General features: G+C 32.6%; 3 protein-coding genes across 5 annotated transcripts; all 3 read right to left on the bottom strand.

Moving 5' to 3' along the window:
• Positions 1–88: 88 nt before the first annotated feature.
• On the bottom strand, positions 89–11,208 carry LOC124446887 (FERM and PDZ domain-containing protein 1-like). Of its 2 annotated transcripts, XM_046997771.1 has the most exons (17): positions 10,844–11,208; positions 10,247–10,363; positions 8,607–8,670; positions 7,046–7,094; positions 6,557–6,613; positions 5,890–5,992; positions 5,718–5,784; positions 4,912–5,046; positions 4,749–4,841; positions 4,102–4,224; positions 3,938–3,993; positions 2,975–3,044; positions 2,508–2,897; positions 2,329–2,415; positions 2,146–2,244; positions 1,881–2,040; positions 89–1,778 (listed from the first exon to the last, which is right to left on the bottom strand). In XM_046997771.1, the coding sequence occupies exons 1-17, from the start codon at positions 10,948–10,950 to the stop codon at positions 286–288; spliced, it is 3,270 nt and encodes a 1,089-aa protein (XP_046853727.1). In that variant the 5' UTR covers positions 10,951–11,208; the 3' UTR covers positions 89–285. The 2 variants fall into 2 exon arrangements, with proteins under 2 accessions (XP_046853727.1, XP_046853728.1); XM_046997772.1 differs by lacking the exons at positions 5,718–5,784; positions 5,890–5,992; positions 6,557–6,613; ... (2 more) ...; positions 10,247–10,363; positions 10,844–11,208 and adding an exon at positions 5,345–5,679.
• A 94-nt stretch (positions 11,209–11,302) lies between these two features.
• On the bottom strand, positions 11,303–15,952 carry LOC124446895 (tartrate-resistant acid phosphatase type 5-like). Its single transcript, XM_046997780.1, has 5 exons — positions 15,616–15,952; positions 13,344–13,565; positions 13,080–13,173; positions 12,518–12,731; positions 11,303–11,826 (listed from the first exon to the last, which is right to left on the bottom strand). Exons 1-5 carry the CDS (start codon positions 15,857–15,859, stop codon positions 11,569–11,571), a joined length of 1,032 nt encoding a protein of 343 aa, XP_046853736.1. The 5' UTR covers positions 15,860–15,952; the 3' UTR covers positions 11,303–11,568.
• Positions 15,953–16,144: 192 nt separating this feature from the next.
• On the bottom strand, positions 16,145–22,385 carry LOC124446889 (ubiquitin-like modifier-activating enzyme ATG7). 2 transcript variants are annotated; one of them, XM_046997774.1, is made up of 20 exons: positions 22,062–22,385; positions 21,863–21,917; positions 21,372–21,489; positions 21,153–21,230; positions 20,877–20,993; positions 20,703–20,751; positions 20,446–20,540; positions 20,274–20,362; positions 20,042–20,157; positions 19,666–19,756; positions 18,792–18,936; positions 18,556–18,705; positions 18,258–18,315; positions 18,032–18,168; positions 17,544–17,723; positions 17,340–17,455; positions 17,155–17,239; positions 16,842–16,922; positions 16,638–16,757; positions 16,145–16,483 (listed from the first exon to the last, which is right to left on the bottom strand). In XM_046997774.1, exons 1-20 carry the CDS (start codon positions 22,207–22,209, stop codon positions 16,445–16,447), a joined length of 2,067 nt encoding a protein of 688 aa, XP_046853730.1. In that variant the 5' UTR covers positions 22,210–22,385; the 3' UTR covers positions 16,145–16,444. The 2 variants fall into 2 exon arrangements, with proteins under 2 accessions (XP_046853730.1, XP_046853731.1); XM_046997775.1 differs by lacking the exon at positions 18,556–18,705 and having other exon boundaries at positions 22,062–22,384.
• Between the last annotated feature and the right edge of the window lie 715 nt (positions 22,386–23,100).

Raw genomic sequence — 23,100 nt, 5'->3', positions numbered from 1 at the left:
AATTACAATATTACCGAACAGGTATCTTCCCGTTTTTTTTACTTCTTGAGAAAAAATCGTTGTAGCAAACAAAAATTAACAACAATTGTTTTATTTTATGTCACAGTAAAAACTTTATTTTATTCTCACGGTAGAGGTAACCTTACAAGAAAGTTTCCTAAAAGATATTTTTGAAATATAATAATAATTTCCCAAATCATTTCCCATTTGTTGTACATAAACTTTGTCATTTGTTTAGTCGTTATAGCACATATGTACAGATGTAATTTAATCATATATTATTTGTCACATATTCTTAATAATAAAACGCAGTAATTCAAGTGAATTGAAAATTAAGTCGCACTTGTTTATGTGCATTTCCATTGTAATATCTGTGGAGATCAAGACGTCAATATGTTTTTCAATTAATTTTTCTAATTCTGTACAGAAATTTCTTAAGCCATGTTGGCCATTATAGGCAAAAGTACAATAATCAGTCAACTGCTTCAGTGCTGTCCCTGTTCTTAGAATAGACTTTACGACGGTATTTTCATCACATATGGACGACTGTAGTTTAATTTGCTTGCTATATTCCACCAAAAGATCGACTTCGGCAATCATTGATTGTCGTTGAGAAGGCGTCACTTCGTTAGTCGCTTCAGTAGCGTTTTTTAAGAGTAAAGCGGTGCTCAACCTCCTTTTTAGCAAATAACACGTTTTCACCGTACGGTCGATAGCTTCCTTGCGAGATATCACAAAATCATACTCACCATCACCTGCTTCTTCTTCGTCTACTGTATGTTCATGATCTATTACAGAACTCTTTTCTTCGACACCGTTACAAGGAATATAATTGGTAAACACGGGCCTATTTTCGGTGAAACTCGATATCGTTAAAATACCATTTGTTTTAGTCTCTGGAAGTGAATGGACACATTCAGTTCTTTCTTCATTAATGACGCTATCCTCAGTCCTAATTCCGTTGCTGCAACTAGAATTAGTCAAATCAACACATTCCTCATTTCTTTCATTCGGACTAGAGAATGTTATTTGAACAAGAACTTGAGATGTACTTTTCAGATTTGCTGAATCAACTTTTTCATAAAATGGTTGACGAAGAAAGATGAAACTTGAAGATGTGACTGGAGAAGTCCATGATGAGGACAAGTTAGTTTTTGAAGTAAAAACTCTTTTCTCGGGAGACTGGGAAACATCAAATTGATTGTCTTTCCCAGAAACAATGTCAGATTTGTTAGAAATTTGTATATGAATTGAAGCATGATTTTGAAATGCACCGTTTGCATGATCATAACTATTTCTTATTTCTTTCCCATCAGACGTTATCAACGCATCATTATAAAATTCCTCAGTGGACACAGTTAATAAATCATCACTTGATTGTACATATGATTTCTTCTCAAGATCGCAGTCTTCAATTATTTCATGTTGCACGGATGGCAAATCATCAATTTTTTCATTTGATGTTCGAATCTGAGGTTCTTCTTCTATTGAATTAAGGTTGCTATTTGCCGTAACACTTAGATGTTCATCCACAGTTCCATTTCCAATATTAAGTTGGCCTTTCGTCATAACACTTAGATGTTCGTCCACAGTTCCATTTCCAATATAATTTGACCGTTGTGTTGCTTTTGCATCAACGAACGAATACATCTCACAATTCGTAAAACAAGGCTTTTGAACGAATGTAATTTTCTTCAAATCTTCCTCCTTTTCTTGGCCGTTTTTTATATAATAACAGTCATCCGTTAGAACCCGATGTGTGTCATAATATGAGGGCACTGTAATCATAAAACATTTCTAACTTGGCAAACAAAAATATTCTCATCAATACTGCAACGCTTTTTAAAAGTATATGAATGGAAATTAGCCGTTGGAAATACCTTCATACAAATTTGGTAGTTCAATATCGCCATCACGAGTAGACAACATATCAATAACATAAAGGGGTTTAGCATTACGTACTAAATGTTTGTGATAACCAGTTATCAAATACACAAAGTCCCACGTTTCATAAATTGGTCCAATGATGATCGTTAAACACTGTAAATAAAAAATCTGCGTGCAATAAACGAACGAAATTTTAAAGTATCGATGGCTGAAGTTAAAACTTCAATTTTATGACTTTCTAAATTATACAACAAGCACCTTGCCGTTGGTTAAGAACAGTTTTACATTTTGTTTGCCATCTGTATTAGGGGTGATTACAAGACCATCAATTTCACGGAAATCCGCAAGTTTGTCCATCTGAGAAAAAAGCAACAAAAACAATCTCTTACAAATGGAAATACAAAATATTCCGAACGCATTTGCAATAACCATTATACTTACCAAAAACGATTTTAGATTAGATATTTGAGCTAAACCAACATTTGGCCCAACAAACACAACGCAATTGATCATTTGATTGTGACAAGACTACAAAGTACAAAGTTCTGTTTTTAATAAACATTCACACTATCACAGAATTTCCCCACTTGCGAATTCAAAGTAACTTGATTTGATCGTACCCTCTTTTCTTCAGCGACAGAATAAATGACAACAGCATTGAACTGCCTTCCACCGTAGGTTTTTATCTCGCTACAAATTTTCAAATACTGTAATTTAGCTTGTTGTGGAGAAATGTACTTTTGTCCAGGTGGACACAGATTTCTTGCTTGATTTATTTCCTGCGTGAGTATCCTTTGAAGATCCTTCTTTTGCATCGTATTGATAAGAGCACTTGGTAAAAAATTGCTCAGACTGCCTAACTCTCGCTCGATCCTTTTCACGGAGATTTTTCCATTCTTTCCATTTTTTTCTTCCATGGCATACTGTTGAAGATGCAACGCTGCTAGTTTGATCGCAGTGTCATATTTTAGCTCCCAACCAAAACGACCTTCAACAACTTGTGAACACATCTTCACAAGAAATAATTTATAACTTGAATTTATTAAGTCTAATATAATGTCGATGCATCCATCAATCAGGGAATTACCTGTTGGTAAAAATACTCAAACGCAATCGGGTCCTCTTTAAGAAATGAATGAACATCCTTTGGAGCAAATCTGAGTAAAAACACAAAATAACTCGGACTTTATATGCTAAAAAATGTGAAATTGAAGGAATCGAAACAGTGGCGTACTGAGGGGTGTCTAGGTGTCAAGTGACGGGGAGGGGGGCAAGCATTAGGCCCCCCCTACAAGAATTTCATATAAATTTATTTAACAAAAAAAACTTATTTTCGGGTAATCAAAGTTAAAACTATCTATGTTATTACAGTAAAAATTTGCAATTTCAGTATATTGTCAATCAAATAAAAAGATTCATTTGTTGAGGAATATTTCGATGTATACTCTCAACAGAATAACATACAGGTTGCATTCTTGCACGAAAATATATCACGTCAGCTGTGAGTTGAAACAGAATATAACTTAACTTACGCATGTACTCTGTTGACTTCTTTTACATCAAATTGTATGAAATTTCCATATTTTCTTGTAACGGACCCGTGAAATCAAAATTGTTTTAAACATCTCATTTATGCTTTCTCCAGTCATTCAAAATGCAGTTTCTACTGCTCTTCTTCTGTTTTTTTTTTTTGTCTAATTGCTGATTGATTTTAGTTTCAACTTGTGCTGTGAATCCTAAACTATCCATTCTGGCATAAATATATGAGATTTTTGCTAAATTTATAGTCGAATAAACATTTAAAATTGGCAAATTTTTTGCCACTACTTTCTAATTAAACATATACGTGAAATTGCTTTATGTGAACACAAGTCATAAGCAGTGAAAATATATATTAATATGTACGATCATATGTACTATCATCAACTAATTTCTAATGGAACATTGGAGGGCGAACAATGACTAACTGACAGAGGGCCTCAAATTGTTACATTGAAGAAACACAAGCAATTAAACTATTGTTAACTTTAACTTAGTAATTTGAACTCACACGAGAAGAAGTTTGGATAACCAGGTAGAACTACTACAGTTTCTTCGCATATAGATCTAAAACGCAATAACAAAATTTACAGTTGCATTGCTTTAAGAAGATGGCTTTTTACAATATAAAAATTTGCAATGACTTTATATTTAAGGAGAATATTTTGAATTTACCTGAGAAACCCGTTCATTAGTTCGAACAATGAACTCTCTTAATGTTTGAGTGGAATGTAAAACAATACAAAAATGATCCAACTTTTTTATACCAATTTTTTGAGCCAGCGATATTAACAGTTCCTGTGAAAAATACACATTTAAAAGAAAGTAATAAGGAAGATTTCAGGTTTCACTCAGACTTACATATTTACATTTTCTTATCACATTTGAATTTTTTTCAATTGAGGGAATCATTGCATAAACATTTCCAGTTTGAATGACGTTTATTAAATGGCGAGCGCACTCTTTTAATTATGATAACATTTAAAGTCGAGTTTTCATATAAATGTCTTAATCGTCATAAAATGGGACAATCGCATTTGCCTCCAGTAACTCGATCTTCCAAAAAATGTTTCCATAATACAATCGTTTGGGTCGTCGTTGTAAGTTTAGAGACGAAGGAGACGATGGAGATGGTTATAAGAAAAACAGACTTAATGAAAAGCATTGAAATTTGCTCCACGTAACTGCGCTTTAGCTTATCTTTTAAGATGGTGCAGTGAAATTCAAGAGTCCCAAATGGTCCACCTGAGCTAAATGGTTCTTTTTGCTGTTGAATATTAGTAAATCATATAAGGAAAATCATGACTTTTTGATAAATTCACCTCGACAACTGTAGAAGAATTATATAGAAATGATCTGGTCTGACCGATTTCCAAGAAAATCTTCAGTGCATTGGGGATGAGCGGCAACGATGACTAAAAAATTTACGCTGTTACTAGTCAACATCTTAATAAATCGACATCTCTATTTCTACTAAAGACATACGTGTCGTAACGACTGTCTGCTAGGATTTCCTATATACTCGACAAGAACTGGTCCATCGGCAAAACGAACATTCACAGGATTAGATCGACGTTTTTCTCTAGTAGTGCGACTCATTATGGAGGATTTACGTTGTCCCTGTAAATAAGAAAATGTAATCAGTTGATAAGAAATGTCGTTACATTCATTTCACCAAGTTTGCTATAAATATTTCATATTCAAGAAAAAATCAAAAGTTATTTTAATATATTGCATTTTACACAATAATAAAATAGTAATATATTAACACATTGTATTTTACACAATAATAGAATACAAATATATTAACATATTGTATTTTACACAATAATAGAATACAAATATATTAACATATTGTATTTTACACAATAATAGAATAGAAATTAATGTTTTTAATAGGTCATTCCAAATAATTAACCTTTTTGGTGGCCATTTTTTTCAAAAGTTTGTTCTCATTTCGTTTGGTGTTGGTTGCAGATTAGCTACAAAGCCATTTGAAGGCTTAATACAACTGTCCACCATTGACTTTTTTGAAAAAAGTTGATGGAGCAAAAGCCATATTTGTCTTTTGAAATGCAACCGAATGCTGGAATGCAATATATGTACAATACTTATGGAAAGTGTTTCCACTTTACTTACAATATATGTACAATACGTACAATATATGGACAATACTTATGGAAAGTGTTTCCACTATACTTACAATATATGTACAATACTTATGGAAAGTGTTTCCACTATACTTACAATATATGTACAATACTTATGGAAAGTGTTTCCACTATACTTACAATATTTCGGACATCTTGAACGTCGTCGCTAGCAATAACGACAAGATTCAATTCTTGGGCAGACTGTCTGATATTGAAGTAAATTAAATATAGTCACGAATCGTAGAGGAGACTGACATAAATTAACATAATTTACATCATAAATATCAATATTCATTTATCAAATACTTACTTTATCCGTTGAATGACTTCAGACTGTGGCAGGTCACAAACATCTTCGTCGTTTATCTTTAAGATCTGATCATTTGCGTGCAGTTTCCCTGCTGAAGGTCCATCTAAACGAAATTCTGAAGTTAATCTGAACTTTTGCTAAAACTTGTTATTTCATCCATGAAGTAAGGAATCACTTTGATCAACTTAATTACTAATTAATACATTTAATAATTAGTTTACAAGTTTTATAATTAGAGATTATTTATATTTACTTTTATGTACACTATAATCGGGAAATCAAAAGCAGATCGCTAATCAATAACGCTGCATATATAAATTACGATTGGTACGAATTATTTTGAAAGTATGCGCTAAATTTGTTGGTAATTCATATGATGGCATCGGGAGAAAATCATTGATCTTTAATTGAGTGTTAGTAGTTCAAACATAAAAAAATAAAAGGTGATTTAATTTGTTTATACAGGCCTACAAGAAGCTTTAAAGCAATGTCAATGCACAGAGGATATTTTAAAAAAGATGGAATTTTCTAGTCGCTCTACTGCATGATAGTGCAATAAAATTTTGACATATCTACTTAAAGAAGACCACACCTGTCTCGTAACTCTTACAAGACATGTCGCTTGTACACATGTCGCTTGCAATAATTTAAAATGAAACCTTAGTACCTTCAGCGACGGATCGAATGAGCACAGGTTTTTCACTTCCAGCAACAAAACCAAATCCTATTGAATCATAACAAATACACGACAAATAAACATTTACACAGAAAGAGAATGCAATTAATGGGAATGATTTATATTCATGCATGATAATATATAAACCATTTATATTCGTCCCAAACTGTAAACGGTGATGCAATGAAGCAATTCATAAAAAATAAATTCCAAACTAGTCAACGTCTTGATGCTAACAAAATGACCATTCAAATGATTCAACAAAGCGTTGTTGTATTTATTTTGGTGAACTTCGAAAAATTTCAAAAGGGCGTTTAGGCCATAGTGAAATATAGTTAAAATATAGTGAATTATATTTGTCTACAGATATTATCATATCATCACACATTTTAGGAATGACAGGACGATAAACAAAGAAATATTAGCAACTTAAAACTGTCTGAAGCGATCTTCAAAATAGATTTGTGTATAAAAACTCACCAATATCTGAGTGCCGTAAAATAACAATGTTTCTAGTTCTTGGAGCGATCTAAATTAACAGATAGTAAATGTTATATAATAAAATAGTTATATAGTAAAACTCAATAACAAAATTCCAGAAACACTGGACATCATTTATTTTTAGTAAAAAGAATTTAATTGTTGTTTTTTAAAAGAAACACATTCAAATATAATCGCAAGCTATCCTTGGTAAAACTATGAATAAACATTCAAGTTGTTGGCTGACTGTATGTATAGTTAACAGCCTAACAGGGTCAGAACTGCCTTATGCGCCAGTGTGCCTTATTACATAGAAAAATTGTAAAGCAAGTTTGATTATTAGCGTCAAAGTAATTGGAATAGGAAAGAATTCTCTTTTTTATGAAGTACTAAAATATATTACCCAGATAGCAACTGCTCTGAAATCTGAACTTGTTCTGTAATGTATGTGGCGTAAATTGTTGTTTATGACAAGGTAAATCCTTCAAAATTTTATACTACAGAATACAATAAAATCTTTACGTAAAATGTGAGAATGTATTCTCGAAGCTCTGAAGTCTAAATTTACAAATTTTGTGGGAAGAGTGTTCAGGGCCCCCTTAACAGATGAAATGTCAAGGCCCCTGGATTGAAGCCAGTCCAATCCTGTTAGTTTGTAGTAATGATCAAACATTTCACAACTCAATTTGCAACATCATTTTTATAGCTACATTTGGGCAAACACAAATTAAATTTGACATATTGTTTCAAACTCATAGGCTCTTGCAAAATATCTTGATATTGTCAAAGGTAAAGTACAAGGTATTAAAGATGATAAAAAGGAAGAATTCTACAATCTGTCCAATTTAACAGACAAAATGGCTTTGTATGACAAATAAATATTCTAAGGAAAATAAAAGATGACTGATTTGATATATAATAAACATTAACACAATACAGTTAAACAACAATTCTAACATTAGAATTGCATAGAATAAAATTATAAAATATGAAAATGATCAGGAATAAAGAGGGAATCTTTTAAACATAAAACTCTAGCAATTAATGATGTAGCTAGCCAGTGAATTTGGTCTAGCCTAGCCATCTAAATATTTCTGTGTTCACTTGTTCACTCACTGCATAATTGAACAACAAATTTTGAAGGCAATTAGTAATGAAAATGATTTGAAATTTATGTAGCAGGACTAAAACTTGTGAACTAGCTTTGCTGTTGCTAGCACTATTTTCACAAATAAGCAAATTACCACAACAAAATTTCATCATCAAAATTGTGCTTTAAGGATAACATACATACATTTGAGCATATAATACAATATTGGTTCAGCCTGTACAGGGGCTGACTGCTCCTGTTGATTATAATTAATGATGTTATGAAAAACATTTCTTTGAAAACAAATTGCCGTAAGAATAAAAAGTTTTCTTGCATGGTTGATTAAATTCATTTGGCAGGATTTTTCAAATTTCAAAGAAACATGTAAAAAAAATACTTGACTGATTACTGCATTTGAAGACATAACATAACGAACAAATTATGGAGTTTTAAAATTGCTATAATACATACCACAGTTGTTTCATTAGACTCTTGTTCCAAAGGCAAACTTCGGTATGTCATCTTTTTTAAATGACTAAAGGAAGCACAATTAATAAAAATATTTTTCTATATCATAGCAACAAAGTAAACATAATATTTTCTAAGAATTAGAAAGTAACTATTGAGTATTTCCCCCTTTTAAAGGCATAAATAAGTGACCTTAACTACTTTAGCACAACAATAATAACTGCTTGCTGATACAAATATTACATGGCAACAAACAACAAACAAACAAACATACATTTGTATACCAGCCAGTATTAATCCCCGCTAGGGGGTTGATCGGTCCATGAACTTTTCTATGCCAAACATCTCTATCTCTCGCCATATCTCTCATTATACCCATCGCCTTCATATCACTGTTCACAGCATCCATCCATCTCTTTCTCGGTCTACCTCGTTTGCGGACTCCATCAACATTCATATGCAATGTTCTACGAATTTCAGCACTTTCTTCCCTCCTTTCCACGTGCCCAAACCACCTCAAACGCTGGCGCCTTACCCAATTCTTGATACACTCAACACCAACTCTTTCTCTAATCTCTTCATTTCGAATCCTATCCATCAACGTTACACCACACATCATCCTAAGCATTCTCCAAATATTACATGGCAGGCAAAGAAATATGTGTTGAAATTTCTTCACTGAAAACTAGCAACAAAGACTTTTACATTTACTTTACAAAGACTTTTCTCAAAATGGTTAATAAATATTAAAGCACCCTATTCATGTATTACCATATTTATATTATAATTACAATTCAAGTTTCAAAAAAACTTTTTACCCAGCATCATATTGATTATATATTCAAACGAATGACTTTATTCATAAGAAAATTGATTTTTATGCAAATGCACAGTAAATAGTTTCAAATTTCAGGAAGAACGCACGAACGCAGAATCAAACAGCGTGAACCAACAGCGAATTATAACTTATGTTTCATTTGAATAACTACAAAACGTGTATTATAAAACTTATATTTAGATAAATAAATAATTTTTGCATAAATATTTGAACAGAATAAAAATCAGCATTAAATGTTTTACCTTGCCAATATAACCGCAAAGAATTTAAACGAGAAAAAAATCTAAAACATTCATGACTAACAATATGAATAAAACATACAGATACTACAAGACAACACATCCTCACAATTTAAAATTGTCGCTTTCAATTTACGGAACATACATTCACTTCACGGAATACATATACGTAGATAAAACACTCCAAAGTTCACGAAGAAAGACGAAATTGCTAAAACTGCTTTTGCATCTCACAATTTATAGTTAAGAGAAATTACGTTTCTAATTTCTACTTTTGAAATAATTTCACAATTACGTAAAAAGTAAAAATTCAACGAGCTCATACGAGTCTCAGGTTTGACAATGCAGACTTGAGACAGTTATGTTTAGCAAAGCAATTTTCATAACCATAGCAAAAACAATTACCACGCTGTCATTAAGGTCTGATCACTGCCATTACACAATCATATTGTTTACATTTTGATTTAAAGGAAAATTTTACAGAAAGGATAATTTCGTGATAATTATACATGTTCACAACAGTACAAAGTTTCGCATCATATACAAAATGTATTTGTGTATCTTACTTCACATAATATCTTCGTTGATCAGAAGTAAATGCTATTTCCCAGCCATATGACAAACCATGTCTGCTTTTCCAAGCTTGGATAGGAGGCAACCATGACCAAGTTTTATCAAGTTTACTAAAATCAGAAAAATAAGTTATCATAGTTGAACTTTCAATGAAAATATTGAAAATAGGAAACGGAAAATGAATGCAAGAAATAGCATTATTCAGCATTTAATGTCAATTCATAGTGAAACCAAAGTAAAAGAAATATTCATTATTCAGGTCATTTCAATCACAATGAAATAATATCAGTGTGCTCAAGTAATATACCTTGTTTATCGCTAAGTAATCGGTAAAACTTATATTGACAGATTTGTACAACAAATCTTTTGATAGTAAACATGAAAACCAAAATATAATGATCACAGATAATGAACATTAGTAGAATAATGACTCATTCCTTAACATCAGAGTATAGAAATTTACATTTGACAATAAAAGACACTGCACATGCCTTCACAACGTGCACAATATTTCCAATGATAGCAAATTTGTTGTAGTAAGACGACATAATGTATAATTTTACACAATAATAATGTAAAACGCAACTCACTTCAAATAAATCAAACGACCATCGTTTGCAACAGTAAATTTCCAATTTTCAGGTAGAGCTAAGTCATTGGCATTGAGCTCCGTTGGCGTTTGAGAAGATTTCTCCATTCATTCAGCATAAATATTAGTTCAAGAAATTCACATGCCAAAAATGTACCGTACATATTTCAACATGCGAGACTGGCACGCGCAATAGTAAACAAGAAAATTTGTCATCTTTAATTAAAAATCGCCATCGCAGAGCAAACTAGACAAATTTTACTATACATACGCAAAATTACTATGCAGTGTTTAGATTAATAAAATATGCACAATACTGCTTTTCCTCAGTCTGAAACACATAATCAGATGAGAACATAAGTTTACAGGGATTATACTGGATTTGCTGACCGAATATTATATTTCGCAGGCGCATAAATTGTTAATCAATCCAAAAGAATTCATCGCTTCTATAGAGACGTTTTGACCCACAATTCTTGATATTTCCAAGAGAAACACAGAGATATATTTCTATTGTACTAGTGAAAGCCCACTTTCAGTCCGCTTTTTTCTTTCTTAGACACTAGACAAGAAGTTATTAGTTAATTTCTCACTAGTCTTTGCTGAGTCATCAAAAAAATGTTATGATTTGTATCAATAGAAAAATGTATATAAAAATATGCCAATGTATGATTTGATTGGAATAAAAAAGTATAATGTAAGCTACAGTTTTTCTACTCTAATGGATCAAAATTTCACTTTAGAGTATAGAATCCTTGGTTCGAGAGGAATACTGTACAACGATGCTCCTCTTGAATCAACAAACGTCATATCCATTACGTCAGGTGTAGCTCGAAATGTTGCAAAACCACCCAGTTTTGAATAGTCAGCCCAAAAAAATTTGGATGACATTTTCGGTACATCATTAAAATGCGCAGTTGAATTGTTCACAAAGTTAGAGCAGCCAGATACAATATACTGTACTCCAGAACCATCATCTAAATGCTAAAAAGAAAATATCACCGATGACTTTTTCGTTGCAATGAAATTTTTAGGTTGACAGATTTCATTGATGACAGCAAAACAGATTTCGTACAATCTCATAATTATGAGAAGAGTAAGTCTGAATTGTGAAGATGACTATAGACGACGTCCCCACAACAAAATGTCACTCACATCATTGCATTAACCAGGACAATGAACAACTACAAACATGTCACGATAAACTCGAGTTCAAATCATTCACCTTTAAACATAATACACATCGATTCAATAATTTAAAGTATAATTTCCGAGATTTGGTCCAGCGTAGATCAGGATTAATCATCAGTCATTTGAATACACTTTTATTGAAATTTGGTGTTGTTTTTCAATTCTGTCCGAATGCAAATATGCAATATACATTGTGTGCTTCTGTATTATTTGAAAAAGTAAAGATTTAAGGAAGTAAATTTCGAAATTCTAATGATTTCCAACTTGCTAAGACTCCTAAGAAAATAAATTAACAATCTCTGTATGAATCCGAACTAAGAAATTGCTCCTGACCCAGACTCATACGAAATTTTACATGAAATAAATATACATTTCAAATATCACCAACGATTTATGCTATATGCACCGACAGGGCAACAGAACACACAGACAGAGAGACGAATGAAAAGAAATATGTAAAGTTTTCAGTGTCAGTTCTAGATACCTGAAGATTATGATCATGTCCAGACAGATAAGCAGTGACATGAAATTTTTCTAAAAGAGGCTTCAATGATTTAAGCAAACATTCGGTGGGTCCGTGTTCCGCTATTGACCATACAGGATAATGCCCACCAACCAACAGATAATTTGCTGATGACTTTGCTAGAGTCCTCTCAACCCATGCCCAGTGCTCCAGAGCTCTTTTGGATTTTTGGGCCCTTCATTAACGTAAACATTGAAAACATCTTTAAGAAATCTGCGAAGACATGGCGAAGCCGAGATGAATAGAGCATTATCTCGAGAGTCAGCGAATTAACATATATAATAATACAGACACAATCCTACATTATTATATTTAATAATAAATTATATATGTTCAAACGATATTTGATATTATTTGCTTATTCGTTGAGTATTTTCAGCACCGTTTGTTAGTAGACCAATGCAAAGCTATTTTTTAAACAACACATTTTGTTAATTTGTCTTTTTATAGGTCTTACATCTTTATGAAAAAAATCATATAGTAAAGTATAAAAATGTGTTGAAAATTAATGTGAAGATAGAACATACCCTGAAGACGAATCGCGGCATCACCAGATTCACTGATTCCACAAAGTATGATTGTATCAATCATTACTATCTGTAGGGTGCTGGACGAACCTGTATCAAAACAACTTGTATGACATCAACAAATGCCGATAAGCTGCAGCATTTAATAAATTTTAACCAGGAAAGAACTACACATGGAGATTGAAATGTATGGAGATGAAAAATAAATTCGTGGAAATATTACACCACCGAAGGATAACGACGAAGATTATATTACTTGCCTGGAATAGTCCATATTTTTGTGTAATTGTAATCAGGAAAGTTCCATCGACTAGATTTCTTAGAATAAGCTATTTCTGCTGAAACATTACCATAGTGATCATGATTTCCAGCACAAATATACCAAGGAACATGAAGTGAAGATGCTGTGAAAACATCTTCAAATGTTTCTTGAAATCTTTTATCATCAACATCTCTCACACCAAACGTATAAAAATTATCCCCTACATGTTTAAACATAGAGGTAATTGACACTGATTAACTTATATTGAATTAAATTTCACTATTTCTGAATGTTTTCAATCGCACTATAGAGAAATGCCTTTACCAAACAGCTCTAGTGCAAAATTTTTTCGAGCATTCAGTAAAGTCTAACAACTGAAAATATCAGTCTGTGGACTCATCGAACATTTGCGAAATTTCTTCAAATTTTCTTATCACTAATTAAAAAAAGAAAACTTTTTCCCTGTAAACTTTGCAGAATTTATTTATGTGCAGATGCTGTATAACAGTTTCGTAAAATCTAAAACAAACAAAATGGTGATAATGATAAGTGTAATGAGAAGAAATTGGTATTTTACACAAAATTGCGTCTAAAAAAGACAAACTGACAGCTGTTAGCCGTGAATCAGAAATTTGTTTCCAAGTTAAAAATATTTCAATGAGTTTTATTGAAAGCTTAAGATAATTATCTGTAAACAAACAGCCAAAGAGATTATATGGAAACATCAACTGGAATGAATGCGACTGTGCGAGACTTTCAATCCTTCACTAAAGCCAACTTATTGCGTATAATCCAATAAGTTACAGCCCAGTAGGCAATAATCAATGACGTAAGAACTGAGGGCCCCTTCGAATATTCTCAGGGTAGTTGGCAGAAATTTTGGTAAAATTTCATTTTTATCGTTTGAAATTTACAAACATCAACAAATAGTTTTTTGCACTTTCTACAGAAAATTTATAACCTATTATGAACAAAAAAGACTGCCCAAAAGGTAACGACTTTCATGACATGACGACTTTTTAAAATAATCATTCCTATGAAATGACAACTCTCAATAATCTGAATGCTGAATCTCATGACAAAATTTTTGTCATTACTCACCCCCCAGCAGTGAAAACTGAAAACGTTCTTACATCCGTGTCTTTGAACACTCATATAACACGTCATTATTACGTTTTTAAATGACATAAAAATTCATGCAATTTTTTAGTGTAGCAAAATTGTGTCCGTGTGCCAATAGAAATACTTTTTTGCGGCATTGACTCTGGCCTATCTCCTAATTATAAAGCCTAGTTCTCATTCATTGCAAAGTGTCGGTTAGCGTCCCTAGTATCGGCGACGTTTATCGCCGATAGTCAGTAATGGCCAGTGCATGAAAGGTTCTCATAAATCGGCGATGATATATTAGTCAACGCACTTTGATATTCATACCAAAGAAAAAAAATTGCTTCTTTTAATCTAAAGTTGATAATTTCTGTGCAGATTCAATTGTTTGTGATATAAGTTGTCGCCGAAGTCGCCCAACTTAACAGATTCTTGTTCAAAAAGATTTTTTAAGCAAGTAGCACTCACCAATGATCGATGATAATTGCAAGAAACAAACTGTTTTGTTTCTTGCAACGGCAGCGCAGATGTTCGGCAACCGTCGCAAAAAATCGAAAATACAATTTTTAATGCTTTCTCATTTATCGTAAGCGCTCGCCGACGTCGCAAAAGCCCTATCGCCGACATTTTGCGATGAATGAGATTTAGGCTTAAGCCATTTGCCTGATCTCGAAAGCGGTAAGTTTGTAAAAGCTCAAATTTTATTTTGTCCCTTGCCGGCGTGCAGACCCTAAACTCTTATCCAGTCCTAAAGGAACTTCAATAATATAGAAATTGGGCTTTGTAATCTGACCTAAATCATCATCAGTCAAATGACTCCAAAAACCATTGCACATCACGCACAGTTTCAAATAAATACGAATTGTTTCAATTAAATTTCATTCAAGGAAAATAGTTACTTCACAATGAATCGTTTCTTGGATATGTTTGGAAGTCACTGCACGAGTTTTAAAGGGTACAAAACAACTAAGACCTTAATGTGTAATACGCGACGAATTACTTAATGCGCAACAAAGCACCATACGTGTCACATGTTTGGGAAAATATTACCCCATAAAGAATGTATAACTACAAAATAAACAGAAAATCAAGACGTATTGAGTCAATCATTTGTTAATGCGTAGAAATCAATTAATCAAGTAAGACGATAATAGCTAATTACATACCAAGAGCAAGAATGAAATCTGGCTTAAAATAGTCGGCCATGATTCCCATTTCCTTTGCAACAGCTCTTTCTACTTTAGTCGTATATGGTGAAAAAAGCTGACCTCCCCAGTCACCAATGGCAAAGAATCGTAAGGAACTATACGATTGGATTTCACGACATTCAACAACACAGTCTTTGTGATGGACAATCAGAAAAAACAGCATTAGTTTGATGTGAGCGCAAAAATTTCGCATATGTGCCATTTTCTAACTTATGAGATTTATAAAATCTTCCGAAGTTAGACTTACGTAACTATGAAGCAGACAATATTAATATTACTTAATGCTTTTGCTTTGTTTGTCTTTACGAGCAATGCATGCATGATCACACTTTTAGCACGTGAACAAAAATGTGGACTGGTTATAATGGGATTGAATGACTTCATAACATAGGCCCGCAAAAACAACATATATCCGTGAAAAGAAGTGAAAACTTAGTACATGCCTAGAAAGTGCGACGATTAGTATAAATATCATTCACATCAGTCGTCACATTCGTATACTCTTATTTATTCTAAAGCTTAACAAGAAATAGATTTTGAATGAAAAGGCTCGATGATATTCTCAACAACGTCAAATGGCATTTTTTCAGCAGGTACCCATTAGTCCCACCTACTTTCAACCAACTGACAAAAACCCGTGATGATTGATCTAGGCGCGATGAAAGATTTATTAGAATGGAGCCTTGATGCTTCGCAGATAAAATAGATTGTTCATAATAAAAACGCATATTTGATAAGAAAAGATTATTTGAAACAAGTAACATTGAAAGTTTGATCTTCATGCAGTTTAGTCAGACTCATCTTCTTCTTCACTTAATTCCCAGACCTGAAAAAAAACACAAAAAAGATTACCTTGACGTATATCCAATGCAAAATCATCTTCACAAATATACACATAAATTCTTTTTGAAAAAATAATGACTGTATTTTATGTGATAATTTGACTTCTTGTATCATCATCACACATTTGTACAACTTACTTCAAGTAATTTCGTATCCTCAATTAATTTTGTTAAGCCTGTAAGATCCTCGAGATACTTAGGAATGTTGAAAGCTCGAAGAAGAAAAGGAAAACCTTCATCTACATACTTGTTAACAACCTGTAAATAACATTTATAAATTAAATATTCATTCAAGGAACAAGTGACAAGTAAAGACGTTTATCCGTCGTTTGGTTTACTCACAACAAATGAACATGCAGTGCATTTATCAAATGCTAAACTGGCAGGCAAAACTTGATGAAATCTTGACAGAAATCCACGAATCTAAATTAAGCCCATGTGAACTAATTAGTAATTACTTTTCTTCATATCCATGTTCAACAATGTTAAAAATTCGAGCGTATGCATGAATAAAATAATATAGTATCACATAATTTAGATGTTCCCAAGTTGGCCGTTGCATTATCAAGAATGTTTAACTGTTGAATAAACGTCAATGAACTAGCTTCGTGATGTAGATAACAAACTATATTCTTAACAGGAGTATGAATTATACCTGATGTGGTACTAATCCGAGAGACGAACTCAGGTCAGCAGTCAAATGTTGTTCTGCTGCGCTGGTGTCAGCAGTAGCATAACCACTACATGTAAGAAGTTATTACGTACGTAAATAAAATTACATCTGAATTATTAGATACACCACCACCTCATATTAATTGGTATAAAATAGCATATACCGACCCAGAAGGATGTTGAAGTATTGAAACAAGTAATTCTACAGCAATGGCGCTCGCTATGTAAGACATTCCAGGTCTTGATACAGTGCATTGCTGATCAAGCGATCGATCTTTGGTGGACTAAAAATTATTAATCTTACATTTACTCATTTAGGCATTCATTTATAAAATATTAGAGGTTATGAAACGTCATGATTATTTTACATACATCACCAGGGGCGACGACGTCATTACAGAAATAGCAACCAAGCAGATGACCGGGTATTGACGAGCATGACACTTTAACAGGATTCAAATTTTCACTTTCATTCTCAGTTTCCGAAAACTTCTTCAAGCCATGACGCATGACAAGGTATGTATCAAAGCCTAATGCCGCGTTGATCACTATCTACAAATCAAAATGAAATAGACAAGTTTCCAACGTCAAAATGAATTCAAACATGGAACAAAGAAAAAATCTCCATCACATAACGCCATTCCGTAATCTCTATTGAGATTGACGAAAAAGTAATTTTATGAAAGTGAATAGTGTTTTACAATTATTACTATGTACTTTATGGAGTCTTGACCAGAACAAAATCATTAAGAAACAGTCAAAGTTCGACGAAGAATTATAAAAAATACTTTTTCACAAGATGAGAGAAGATTTCTACGAGTACTTGTTTCTTCTCCGTTTTCTAAAATGCTTTAATTTACCTTTTTCTTTGAAGCAGCTATAACGGTCGGTAACCATCGACTTTCTCTCGTGTCCAACAACAGAAAGATGACGTCATGCTCATCAATAAGATTGTCGAGTTTTTCAACAGTCTCTTGAACTGACTTTTCTTCACTACCTGCAGAATTTGAAAGAGATGTACTTATTACAATGACTGTTTACTGTTAGTTGACTTCATTATTTCAGGTTGATTACGGCTTTATTTACCATTTTTTGAAACAGGATGTCCTGGCATTGGTATTGACAAATTATGCCATGAAGACTTCTAAAATTTCATCAAATTATTAATTGTTATTTAAAATTTTGAAGGATTCTCATTAACCGGCATTCAAGTAATAGTTAATAAAAAAATTCTTATGACACTTCACGTTTTTAGCATTGAAGAAAACGCCAATAATTAATAAAAAACTGGAAGTTCAATTGCTGTGTGAGAAGTAAAAAATTAAACTAAAGTGGATACAAACGTTAAATATTGCTGATTTTGTGATTCCATATGGATACCTACTACACCAGGGAATATCTTTTGAAGAGCAGCGCATGCTGTCTCTGCTTTACCCTTTTTGGAATCAGAAAATTCAAAAAGACTTTGCCGAACTGGATTAGAATAAGAGATGACTCCATTATCAACAAACGTTATTGCTCGTACACCCCAACCCTATACAAAACGCTTGGTTTTATTTAAAATGAAAATATTTTAACTAAAAGTAAAAGATACATATGTAGCACACTATTTCTTCATACCATAAGCAATCGGGCGACATTGCAACCCAAGGTTCCAGCACCAAGCAGGAGACATTTTGTTTGAGAAACTTTTTCAAGATTTAGTTCAGGCAACAAACGCCAACGCATAAGTTTCAAGTTTAGATCAACAGCAGATTCAGCAAGTCTGTCAGAATATATAAAAATGAAATCTACTTTTGAATTCGATTCAATTTGGTTTTTCAATTAATTAGTTTCACCCACGCTGACGACAAAAAAATTGGTATCCAAAATCAACAAAACGGCTATAATTGTTCGCTAATAAATCAATAATAAAATTTTACCACGTGAACGCGTAAACTACATGGTAAATTATCGCTAGCGATCAGGAAGTCGAAAAGAATCCAAAGATAGTACAGTTTTAACACTCTTTTTTTGGCATGTAATTTGAATCCATATTAAATAGGTTTATACATTAACATATTTCTTTATTAACTCTAATCATTCACGTGGAGGGGAGAATCCATTGATTTAAGAAATAAAATTTTTAATAAAACTACTATCTCAGTTCAAAGCATCAATGACTTGCATGTCAAAGCAATTTGTGAAACCATTGGCAGAAGTAACGGGTTTAAGAGACTTCTGGTTGCGTAGCTAACACTCATATTTGCCAAGCTAACTAAAATTTTCTGTATTTACTACTCAGGACTCACTGTGAAAACAAAATATTTCTGTAGAAATGAATAATGATAATTTTCAAAAATTAACACAGGAATATTAAATATGCTGCCTGACTAGGCTACTGAATGGAGTTACGTATCCATCTTGTTTGCAAAACAAACCCAACGAGAAAACAAATGTTTTCATCAACATGGCCGCAATGCCTACAATAAAACAGCAATAATTTGCACTTTACTTGTTTGGATCCATAGACAAACTAAGATTGACCATCCTAGGACCTAGTTTTTGTCGATGATTCAATTCCCAGCCCACACACTTGGGGCACTCTACAACACATTTAGGTAGTAATATAACTATTTTAAATACATAATAACTACTTTAATACCTTTGTAAAATATAAAAAATTCTTGTAAACAGGGGCAATACAAGATCAATGGTTGGTGGGCAGATACTTATATTTTTGCCATATTAAGTTTCTTTAAAATCTGTTGTTTTCCACAGATTATGACAAGCATGTATGAACTTGGCAATTGCATGATTTCTTACATAAGATTGAAAAAAAAGACAAAAAGACAAAAGGGCAAAAAGAGGAAGCTGGCTTCATGCAATACCTGATTGAAACAATGCCACTGGAAATTCCAGGACAACACTGTGGGTAATTTCCCTAATTCCTGATCTCACACGATCTCTATAGCAAATCACTTGCAATGTCTCAAAATCTCTTCCCCTGTAAAAACAAAATATGAGAAATATAGTTTGTCTGAATACCATATGATAAAACACACTCTCGGAGCTTTCGAAGACTTTGAGAAATGAATGTACTGTCAATAAATTATGTCTAACCAATGCACACCAATAAGTGCTAAAAAGTTTCTCAGAGGCCAACCAGGATTAGATTTTAAAGTACAAGGGTCTGCAAAACCAACAGTGACCTGAAAAAAAATAATTATGTTATCACTGACACAGAAATGAGTTATATTGCAGATGAGAACAGCCTAATGCCATACATGCTTACCACATTAGTTTTCTCCTTAAAAAACAATTCCCAGTTTTTAACATGATCTATGTAGACTTGATCATTCACCATCTTCACAAGAAAATATGGCATTGCTATAAGAGCAATAGTTGTATGATTCATATGGAGAAATTTTGCCATTCATTTATTTCTAAGGCATGCATCCAAATGTTCAGCCTTCATACTTTATACTAGTCTGAGTCTAGAGACTATGAAAATACTATCAAGCTAATGAGTTTCAAACACAAGACACTAGCCTCCATTTTTCTTTGTTTCTTCATCAATGGCTGTCTGAAGACTTGATATCTAAGATTGTTAATAGATGAATTTCAGACAATGCACTTTGTTATGACATATAAGTAAATATTTAAAGAAAAAATTGCCCTTAACAAAAGGCCCTTTATTCAAAAGATCCTAATTACAAAGATAACCTGGTTTTTGGTGAAAACATCAAGCAACCCTTTTACACGATGATTTAAAATCACTTTATTTGAAGGACAAAGTGCTGGAAATCCAAACCAATAGTAAAAGTGATATTTCTTTAAATCCTAAAAATAACCAGACTTCTCACTTTATGTACATTTATGATGACAAAACTGTTTCAATTCTGTTTTTTAAAAACAAAATCACGCTGCACAATAGAGGTAGATATTGGTAATTTTATGTAGTACAACATGAATAACAACATAAACAATTGCATCACTTACAGCAAATGTGATCAAAATAAACTGATTCAGAAGTTCTAGTTTTTCCAACGCTTCTTTTGATATAATACTTTGCCATATCTATATGGAAATGTGAACTATTTTAACATACTAATATGTATGCAAAAGAAAAGAAACTGTTTTAAAGAGACCTGCCCATTTCAAGCAAGAATGAAGGTTCATTCTTTCATGCAGATACAAATGTCTGACTCAAAAACTAGCCTTTTTCCCAACTGACTCCAACAGTTTTTGCTTGTTGAAGGCTTTGAAATTTTCAATTGTATTGGCATTGAGAAGTTCCCCATGACAAATGAATCTATTTTTGGAACATATGTCAGATCTAAAAAAGTTTATAAAAAGTATTTCCATATTGGTACTTGATTTCAGATCACTATGCATAAATTTTGTACAGTACATAAACTAGATTGGGTACTGAAACTAATCCAAAAGTAATTCTGCTTTCAAAACACAATAAGATAACATTGACTTCATTATAAACCAGATAAATATAATTTATCATTTACAAAGTAAATAATTTTATAAACCAACATTATGACTAAATTTATAAAAGTTCAACCTTATTTCTGATACTTTATACCATGACTTCAATTTAATAATAACAATATTTAGAACATTTTGTTACATTTTGTCATGGATAAGATGTAAAATTCAAGATCTACAGAAACAACATCAAAATACATTTTTTGACCTACCTATCTAACGCATCATAATCAAGGTTAAATCGTGCCTGAAATCCATCTAAATTATCTGAAATTTTATACACAAGTAAAGTGAATATTATTACACGTTTGAAAATATCCTTAATTCAATACTTTTTAACTACAAAATTAGCAAAAGACTCTTGTTCTTTGAATCAAAGCAATTATGAAAACCTAATTCAGTAAGACTTACCATTAGCGTAATACCCTTTAATAGTTTTACTTGATTCATCTAAATGATACTCTTCTAACTTCTTGCGTTGTAAAGAAGTCCAAAATCCAGCATCAACAGCACTTGAAAATGGTGCAAACTGAAGAATACCAGCATCGTTTTCATCCATTACGATGAATATACAAGGATCATTATAACCATTTTAACGGCTAAAATAACGCAAAGACGTCAAGAGAAGGTGTTTAGGCTTCGGCGCCTCTTGTGGCATAACATGGCTTGGTTTCGTATTTTTTCCAAGGAATACGTTGCCAACAGCCAACTGTTTATTTTTTAAAATTCCCAAGTGAGCTCTTAAAGTATCCCGAGATTCCTTAAAAAACCATAAAAATCCCGATTTTCCTACTTTCGTTCTTGCGCTCTCTCGAAAAGGGACAAGCCCACTGAGCTCTGTAAATAGATTGTGATTTCAATTTCATACGTCAAAAATTCAAAACTTTCTTCCTATTTACAAGCCACACCACTCTACCAGTTGAACTGTGGAGTTAAATTAATTTGCTAGCGAATTTTATCTTTGTAACGTGCATCAAGACCGTGTAATAGTCATCAATTTTCGCAAAAAAAACAGTCTCCGAAACCTCAGTTCTCCTTCTCAAAAATCCCGAAGAAATTAAAGAGTTCGGAATGAATTTGAGGTGTGGCAAATGCTTGGAAAAAGGAGGGTTTGCTTCAGTTGTCAAGGTAACTTTTTATTACATACAACATCGTTTAAATAGACGGTAATTTGGTCATGTGAAGGAAATTTTGTACGTGATTTGGAAATGCTTTGTATACGCTTAGGTATGTAATACGTTGGACGGCTGTCTCTATGCGATCAAAAGAATCCTTCGAATCCGAAAAGTGTGCTGTTTAATCGCAAAATTACTCGAGAAGTGAAGTTACTTTCTAGATTGAATCATGAAAATATAGTAAGGTAAATAGTAATTTACTATCCCAAATGAAACAAAATTTTATAACATAATGGTTCAAAGCGATTAGACGATACAAATTACCTAGCTTATTA

This window comes from Xenia sp. Carnegie-2017, unplaced genomic scaffold (genome assembly GCF_021976095.1).
Source record: "Xenia sp. Carnegie-2017 unplaced genomic scaffold, XeniaSp_v1 HiC_scaffold_22, whole genome shotgun sequence".
Taxonomy (NCBI): Eukaryota; Metazoa; Cnidaria; class Anthozoa; order Malacalcyonacea; family Xeniidae; genus Xenia; species Xenia sp. Carnegie-2017.
This window is presented reverse-complemented; position numbering and strand designations above follow the sequence as displayed.